Below are 9,610 nucleotides of genomic sequence, written 5' to 3' on the forward strand. Positions count from 1 at the left end.
CCAGGGCAATCCTTAAAATTGCCCCCCCCCCCACATACATTTTTTGCAGGGTCATAAAATCAGCATTTCTTAAAATAATAAATTGGTTATTATTAAGCTCTTGGTATTCGTGGATTTATACATGTTGTAATGCATTCAGGGTTAAGAACCACACTAGATGATCCCATCGCGAATATGCCGCCCCCAAGCAAGTGCCACCCGGGGCGGCCCGCCCCTTCCGCCCCCCCATAGCTACGCCACTGCCTATCCATATTAAATTCATCCAAAATATGTCCTCGAGGAAGCTCGTTAGTTGCTATATCGACCATATGAAATAAAGTTGTCGCTATCGGCCAAAAAACGATAAAATCAAAAACCAAATTAAAACATTAAAACAATCTCAAAGATTTTTTTTTATTATTATTTCTTTATATGCTTATATGTAATATATAATATTTCAAACAATAACTTATATTTTTGTGCCACTATTTGATCATTTATTATATGAAAAAAATATTCTTAAAATATGACCCTAAGTGGGCAATGGTCGATATATCAACCGACAGAAATTTCGAAATTTCCAAAAAAAAAATTTTTTTTAAATTTTTTTTAACAAAATTTATTTTTATATTTAATAAGAGTTTTAAAAAGTAATTTTTCAACCCTTCCAAAATAATTAATTTGCGCGCTAAGGGGTTAATCTATGATAAATTTAAGCTAAATAAATTTAAGGGTATCCCTTAATAACGAAAAATAAATAGAGTAAGGAACATCCGCAATATATTTCAGAATTTATCTGGACAGAAGACTGACCTGGAAAACTTGTATTTGGAATAAAAATAAACATCTGGGACTTTAACTTTGCAGGCTGTACTGGCTCACAGGACCTAATTCAAGCTTTTCATAAGAAACCCAAATAATAATATATTACCTCCATATCTAATATTAATATCCTTGAGAGTCTCCAGAATAAATTTCTTAGGTTGATGATTTGTGCTCTATTCAACAACCAGATTCCAACATACCTACTGGCAAGTAATCTACTAAAAGACAAGGTTAAAACTAAACGTGAACTTAAGCGTGTAAATATGTTAAAACTAACAAATATATTTAATTAAAATAAGCAGCATTATTTACTAGCATCTAACCTATAATAAGATGATATAATAAGATAGAGATGAGACCATAATTTAACTTAAATAAACATATTACAATAATATGTTATTAATGGAATTTTTTTACTTTTTTCCAGTGCCTAGTTGCTAAGAAAAAGAGGAAAAAAATTAATATATTTAATATAAGAATTTCTTATTGTTCAAATAAACAAATTGCATTTTATCGTTGAGATCAGATCATTAAATAATAATAATCTATTATCACATATTAAGATTTCCTAACTTTTCTAAATTTTTTTTCAAAGACAATATTGTGATTCAGCTAATAAGCAATATTTCAAACTTACTTTGGCATATTGTGCTTGTATTAAAATTTAAGGTTGTTTTTATCATAGTCATCGATACACAAGATTAGTGGATTCGTGAAATATTTTTATTATTTTTTTGGTATGAAAATGTTAGGTGTTCTTAAATTATTAGTAAATATTTGAAGGCAAATATGCATTTTTTTAGATTAGTCAAAAAATTTATATTGTTTTTTTTTATTTTTATAGCTTTATTTTAAATGACTTGCAATTTTAAAAAATACTATTACTGCTGTTGCTCAACATTAGGCAATTGTTAAAAAATGAAGAATTTTTAATGCCAACGCAAAAAACTATTTCTATTAAGTACATAAATTTAATGCTATAAAATATATTTATTTGACATTAAAAAATTCGTTCTATATTTTTAGTATAATCTATGTTTATAAAATCACGATTAATTTTATTTTTGCCTTGCAACAGAATTTTTCTGCTTACTCATTATTTGAAGCTCATTTACGCATATCATTTATGAAAGCTGCACATTTATTAATGTATGTATGTATATTCTATATATAGGAATAAATAAATATAAAAGTCTACAGCTATTTTATAATACAAAAAATAATTTAAAATATTACACTAATAATAAATAATATTTTCATTAGGTATATCATGTTTGGAATAATAAAATAATTTTTATTTTATATTTAAATTACATATAGATATTTGTTTATTTTTATAGTCGTTTTTTACTTATTCGGAAACACTTCCGCAAAGGTCGGTAACACGCGACCCCGCTCGATTATGACATCCCTTATTTTGCGCCCTTAAAAAATAATCTGGGGCAATTCGTTCGGCTAAATCTGCGACCCCTCCGCATGAAAATCTGCGCCGGCAAAACTTGCCATGCCACGCGCCGCGACTGTAACTAATACGCTAAATTGTTTCAGATATCTTGGCTTAGTTTAAAGTTTATGCCTTTATTGGGGATTGGAACAAATAAAGTTATGTGCCACGAACAGATAGGGTTTCTCCCTTAGATAACCAAATCTGATACGCTTCCAATAACACATAGTATAATACAAACGCTTATCGCGCTTCCACCGCAACCGCTATTTTTTATTACGATTATAATCTGCTTGTGCAAAATTAATTAATCAGTATCGAGCTGAAAAACTAATTAAACAAAGCTTTGAAATTATTGAAATTAATTATTGTATCCTATTAGAAAAAATGATTTAATTCGTTTTATATATAATCGTACTTGTATGCGTATTAAATGGATGAGGTGTCTAGGCCATGGGGGTGTCATTATCTTCTTATTCCATTTTCACTCGGTGGTAATTTCCAATATAAATCAGACCTACCCCCTCGTTATTACAAGGAAAGAAGAAATCTGTAGCAAAAGTATTATCTTGTATACTCAACTAAATTGGGAGCATTTTTTTATTAAAAACATTATTAAATAAAAATTTGCATTATTTAAAATACGAATTAAATAAATTATTTAATTAGATTTTTTATCAATATTTTATAAGCAGTTTATCTAGTTATTTATCTACTATTTTAATAAATTGAAATATTATAATTATGATAATTTTTATTTCCTCTTTCGAATACTGTACGCTTTCGGCTAATAACTACAAGGCGTCCAATCTTTTAGATTTTCGTTACTTGGCTGGCAAAAAAGTTATCGCTATAAGACGAGTGGATCCACACCCTTATGCTCGCCATTTAAAAACGTATCGAGATGATAATGGCAGTTCACTTATATTACTGGAACCGAGCGCTCGAACGCGTTTAGTATAAGAAAAATATTATTTTTTTAAATAGTTTTCATTGCAATTAGTAAAATACTTCCGACCTCTATTAAATGCTTCAAAAAAACATACATAGTTTTAAGCGTTGTATTAGTTTTAAAAAATGCAATGGTTGTAAAATATAAATATTCGTACAAATCTTTTTTTTAACAAAAACAGCTCATCTAAAATCTTTAGAATTCAGCAAATTTTTTAAGAAAAAAGAATTCTCGGCTTAGCATTTTTTTTGAGAAATTCTCAATAAATAATTAGCAAGATGAAATATTTATTAAAACATTATTATATTACAATTATTTTACGCCATTGAATTTTGGACAGGGGGCAATCGTTTGTGCTACACCTTATTTTATTTATTTTCCAAAATATACACTATTTTACACAAATATTGAATTTAAATTATTATTTATTGTGAGAATATGGGTAACATTTAATAACAAGATTACATTTATTGATAAATAGATCATATATTATAAGTTTTTAAAAATATATAAATAACTATGAAAAATGAAGTATATTTGCTTCTTAACGTTCATTATTTTAAGATCAGTCTGTACCTATTTATTGTTAAAAATAAACCAAAATTTAATGAAACGATGAAAAAATAATAATAAAAATCCTGAATTTGTAACAACAGAATGTAACAAAAATAACAAGTAATTTAGTATAATTTTTAATGTTTTAAGATAATATGTAGTGAATTTAGCAACACATTTTTCAGCATTTTGTTAAAGCAAAAGCTCTTAAAAAATATTGCTAAAATTATTGTTTATATGATCAGTAATTTAGTTTAATGGTTATTGCTGCTATTGTCAAAAAATAATAAGTGGTAAGATTAGATATAATTCAAAAATATATTTTTTTATTACATGCTTTGACATATTTTATGAATTGATATTTCTTTAATAAAAATTAAATATAAAATATTTTCATACAAAATATTTTATATTTTCTCTGCATACTCAAAATTTTAATTTAAGTTTGTTAGAAAATTAAACCACATTTAAATTTACAAATAAACTATTTACATTATTATAATAAAACTCGCAATGAAGTGTAAAAAATAAGATAAAAAAAATATCAATCTCAAATCTTATAATTTTTTTAACCTATTATTGTAGCATAAAAGTTTGTTACACCTTTTGTGTAATTAATGGTTGTAATGCAACAGATAAATAAAAATTACTGTTTTACAAACATTTCATAAATACTATAATAAACATTGAACTATTAGTTGTCTTAAGAATGTATTACTAGTAAAACAAAAATACTAATATTATATTTAGTGCAACTGTTTTAATTTTTATTATTTTTTTTATTTTCCTAGATCGTTTAGTCTTGCGTTATAATAAGTGCAACTATTTATTAACATATTATAATGTTTTTTTTTCATGTAATAAACAACATGAAAAAAAAATATTTATAAAAGCTTCATGTTATATTGGCTGGTGTTAGTAAAATTATATGATTTACATACTTATCATTATTTATTTACATCCGATGTATAAATGATACAGTGAATGTGTAATTTTTTGTAAAGTTTAAAGTAAAAAATAATCACTAGTAAACTCCAAATACATTTTCACCAGTAGATATATATTTCTACTAGCGAAAATATAATTTAGCTGGCGTTAAAATGTCAAACCTAAACCTAACCTAATGAAAGTTCTAAAACTAATGATAGTTTAAGTCCAAAATACAAACTAAGCCAACTCATCTCTCAGAGAAAAATAAGCGGAAGAATACAGAGAGACACCGCATCTAACACATTGCTCCATAGTTTGTCTGAATTTCGATAATACACTATGTTTTAAAAATATGATGGCTACCTTACTGATATTACTATCGACTTCTAATACAAAAAGCTGATGAAGTATATTCAAACCGAATTTTGATCAATAGGAGAGCGCAAAAATAATTATCACTTCTCAGAAGGCAAAAATTCACGCCAAAAGCAATAAAATCGTGTCGGCGCCGTCGCAGTGGGAACGCTCGGTAACGAGCGTTCCCACTGCGACGGTGACGGCACGATTTTATTGCTTTTGACGTGGATTTTTGACTTCTGAGAAGGGATAATTGTTTTTTGCGCTCTCCTATTGGGCAAAATTTGGTTTAGATGTACTTTATTCGATTCTCACTCGTAATATTGTTATAAAAAGTCTTAATATAAGCGATTAAAAACCAAGAGTTTTCACTGCGATGACCTGGACTGGAAATTCACTATATGACAACACTGAGCAGCAAAGAAAACACGACTAATCATCAGGTAAATATTAGGAGTAGATATTTTTTAAGTATAATTACAATATTTTCCATAAAATATGATTTCAGAAAATATGTCGCAACGGTGGCTAATATTTATGAAAGACATGAGTTAACCCTTTCTATGCTACAAATAAATATAAAAGCACCATTGCGACATATTTTCTGGAATGATATTTAATGCGAAATATTTTAATTAGACATTAAAAATATCTAATCGTATTATTTACCTGATACATAAAAATAGATACGAAGCTATTAGTATTTATTCAATAAATTATATTACGATGTTAAGATATATTTAAAATTCCCTTTTTGTCATAAGGCCCGGAATCATTGTTTTTCCAGGGCCCGGGTTTGCACCTGGCGACCCTACCATTATTGTGATATATTTTTTCTACATTAAGAACATCATAAGGAATGGATTTTTATTTTTTATTAACACATAATTTAATCATATTTATAAATAGTGACACTCAAGAATATGTTTTTTATATGTAGGTATATCTATTTGGTAAACATATTTTTTTCTTTAATAACTCTAAGAAAATAATATGTTACCAGATGATTTTAATAAGTATTTAATTAAAAATAAAGATGTATATAGATTTAATACTAGAAATAGAGAAAATTTAAGGATAGTTAGGTATAAAAAAACGAGTAGATACGGCTATGGGAAATATGTACATACATATGTGTGAATTTGTATAATAATATTCGTAGGACAATCCGCAAAAATAATACTGTAACGGTTTTCCTAAATGGAATAAAAAAAACACCTACGTGTATTAAGAAAAAGTCTTTTTTATTTTCTGTTTATATTATATATTATATGTATGTTTTAGATAAAATTTATTCGCTGTAAAAATTAGCTATTAAGTTAAATAAATTATTAAAATAAATAATAATAATAATAATATAAATTAATTTTACCTACAACGTTAAACATAATTCAATGGAGAACAAAGTAATTCAACGCACAATTTATAGTCTTCAGCACAATTAAATTTAACAATGCAAAGTTTATTTTACTTTTTAATAATATCTAAGCTTTCATAGATATAATACGAAAAAATCACGACCACAATACTCTAATGTCACCGCGAGCAATTGCCACATCTTTTTCTCCACAAAATCCGGTCATTTATCATCCGAATCACTGCCAACTCAGGGGCCTTTCTTAATAGTATCCGTTATGAATATATTTCACTGCCTTCGCTGAGATTCAATATAAATAATAAAAAAAGAGCATAGGGCACTTGGTTAGGCAGTTAAATTTGATTTACAACCAACAACTTTTTTTTTATATTTTGTAAATTATTTATATTAAATAATATATATGCAAATTTTATATTAATATATAAAATTTGTTCGAATTCATGGAACACATTGCGGAGCTTTCATTCGTTGCCGATAAAAAGCTACGTGAAGCGTAGCAGAGCTCATCGCGGCTATATCATTATTTTTATTACGAAGGTCTCGTTCACCCCCACCGCCCAGGCGATAAGAGTGCTATTAAATCTGTTATTGGCTAGAGTGGAGGGTCGCCCCTCCTTACTCCCCTACGATTGGTCCAAATGTTGGCCACGCCCTTAGTGGAAAGAGGCACATATACAACCAATGTAGATTTTATATAAAGTTGCCGCGAGCCACTGCGAGGAACATTTGTAAGTGAAGCGCCGAGAGGGGCGCACGGGTATCTAACTTTGTGCTCGAAAACTTTCTTACGACTCGGACGATGTAATCGTAATTGACAGTGAATTGAAAGTGTTTTAAAAATGACAATGGACATTCAAAAGTTGGGGAGAAGCGAGCAGTCGACACCGGATCTGAAGATGCCTCTGCCGAATCCGTTAGAAGAACCCAAATCCATGGAGTATCAATCTAAGCCGGAAGCCCAATACACTAATTGCAACCAAAGGTCAGTCAAACGATCTTTCGATGTAGCATTTTTGATGATGCCAGATGAAAAAATGAAGCAGAAGCAAGTCGAAAAACAGCTGAGAATTTCAAAACAAATCTTCAACGAAACATACGCAGACAACTTCAGAAAAAATCAAGAATATCTTAATAAATCCAACGCTTATCTGCATCGCGAAGATGAACTCAAAGGCACTGATCTATCCTACGATAAATTCCGCCAAAACAACAATATATCACCTGTGAATCAAGACCTCAATATTGACGTAGGAACTGATGAATTTGCAACAAAGAGTGTCTTGAGTGACTCTGATGTATCTGACATGTCAAGAAGCAGACCCAATTCGACCGAGAGCTTCTCAAGACCAGTGCGAGTGATCCACGAATCGCCATACAGAAACAAAGTATTTGATGACCCTTCATTGATCACGCAATCCAGAGCTACATATGAACAAGAAAAATACATGCAAGCAAGATTCTCAGAATTGACTCCGCGCAGTGCTTTCACAAAAGTGACTAATAATTATCAAAACACTACCATACCAGCAGCTCCATCTCCGGGTCATTCAGAGAGTCCAGATAACCTTAGCTATCAAAATTCAATGAGTCCTCCATTGAACACGTCGAGTCCACCAGCTTTGAATAATTTATTCTCTAAGAGTCCGCCGTTCAAGATGATGCCAAACCATCCATTTTTGGGTTCATCTCATCCATTTTTTAAAGCTCAAGGCTTGCAGTCATATCATAATCAGTTCAACGAACATCATAATCCATCGCATGATCATTTTCAAAAACAGCAGAACTCGGAAGAGAAGCAGATGCATTTTTCGCAAGGGAACTCTAAATTTGGGCATCTACTACCCTTCAGACCTGAGATGTCACCTTATCTACAATCGAGCGGATCTCCTTACTCGTTTCCCATTCAAAACTTCCACCACTCGGGCGGTGAGTTTCTAAAGTTTCCGCAACAGGGGGAGAGTCTCAATCCCCTGATTCGTAATCCAGCGGCGGCTATCTTGAGCACTCTCCTCCCACCAACGTTGGCAACATTGTCACTACCGGCGCAAAATGTTTGCGCAAAGTGCAACATCAGCTTCCGCATGACATCCGATCTGGTCTACCACATGAGGTCCCATCACAAGAGCGAGGTGAATTACGACGCTGCCAGGAGAAAAAGGGAGGACAAACTCAAGTGTCCCGTGTGCGCCGAAAGCTTCAGAGAAAGACACCATTTGACAAGACACATGACTGCTCACCAAGATAAAGAAGGAGACATTCTCGACCAACACCTCGAGCCCTCGGAAGGTAGCAGTTCAACATATTGCTCAAAGTCAAAAAATAGACCATATTACGGCCACTCAAACGGTCTGCATCAAAAGTAAATTCAATATATTATTTAATATAATTGTAAATAAAATGTTATGAATGTTTGTTTACTTCAAAGTTACGTTGTGTTAATATTTTGATTTTATAAATGTTGAAATTTTTATTATATATAAGGTTATTTATGTATATATCGTCTATACATTTTATATTCATGTATTAGATCGTAAATGTATTTGATCTAAATCTAATTAGCTTTTAAAAATATGTGCAATATAAATGTTATTATAATTTATTAAAATAAAACTCGACGGATTTATTTGAACGTAAATTTTGCAATATATCAAAATAAAACGAGCAAAAATATTGTATGAATCTAGTCAATATATAAATGTTTACGTGGACGATATTAAATAAATATTAATAAAAAAAATATGTCTTTAATTATATATAAAATAATACTCACATATTTAAATGTTAAAATATGAATTAAATTTATTAACAGCTGCAAGGATAAGATTTTCTGTAAGTATATAAATAAGAATGATTTATTGTAAGAAGCTAACCATTAAAAATAATAATCATTTTTAACTTAAATATAAATTAAACATATTAAAAAAAAATATATATGTGATAAATAAACATGCTAAATAAACTATTTTTTAAATATGACAATTGTCATATTTTTCATACAATAAATTGTCGTAATAATATAAGTTGGATATTTATATATTCATGCGATGTTAATCAGTTTGTTTTGAACTCTAGTTTTTTTATAAATATATACTTAAGTAGGTTAGTTTAAAAGAACATAATGTTGTTCGGAATATTTAAAAAAGGTATGTTACTTAAACATCTAATTAAAATTTAAACTCTTCAATTTTTA

At 29.4% G+C, this 9,610-nt stretch overlaps 1 protein-coding gene across 1 annotated transcript; it reads left to right on the forward strand.

Moving 5' to 3' along the window:
- The first annotated feature begins 7,259 nt into the window (after positions 1–7,259).
- Positions 7,260–8,945, forward strand: LOC148226106 (uncharacterized). The gene has a single exon (XM_088204085.1). The coding sequence runs from the start codon at positions 7,260–7,262 to the stop codon at positions 8,781–8,783; it is 1,524 nt and encodes a 507-aa protein (XP_088060211.1). The 3' UTR covers positions 8,784–8,945.
- Positions 8,946–9,610: the final 665 nt, after the last annotated feature.

This window comes from Plectrocnemia conspersa, unplaced genomic scaffold (genome assembly GCF_051122295.1).
Source record: "Plectrocnemia conspersa isolate PC_06_02 unplaced genomic scaffold, ASM5112229v1 ptg000014l, whole genome shotgun sequence".
Taxonomy (NCBI): domain Eukaryota; kingdom Metazoa; phylum Arthropoda; class Insecta; order Trichoptera; family Polycentropodidae; genus Plectrocnemia; species Plectrocnemia conspersa.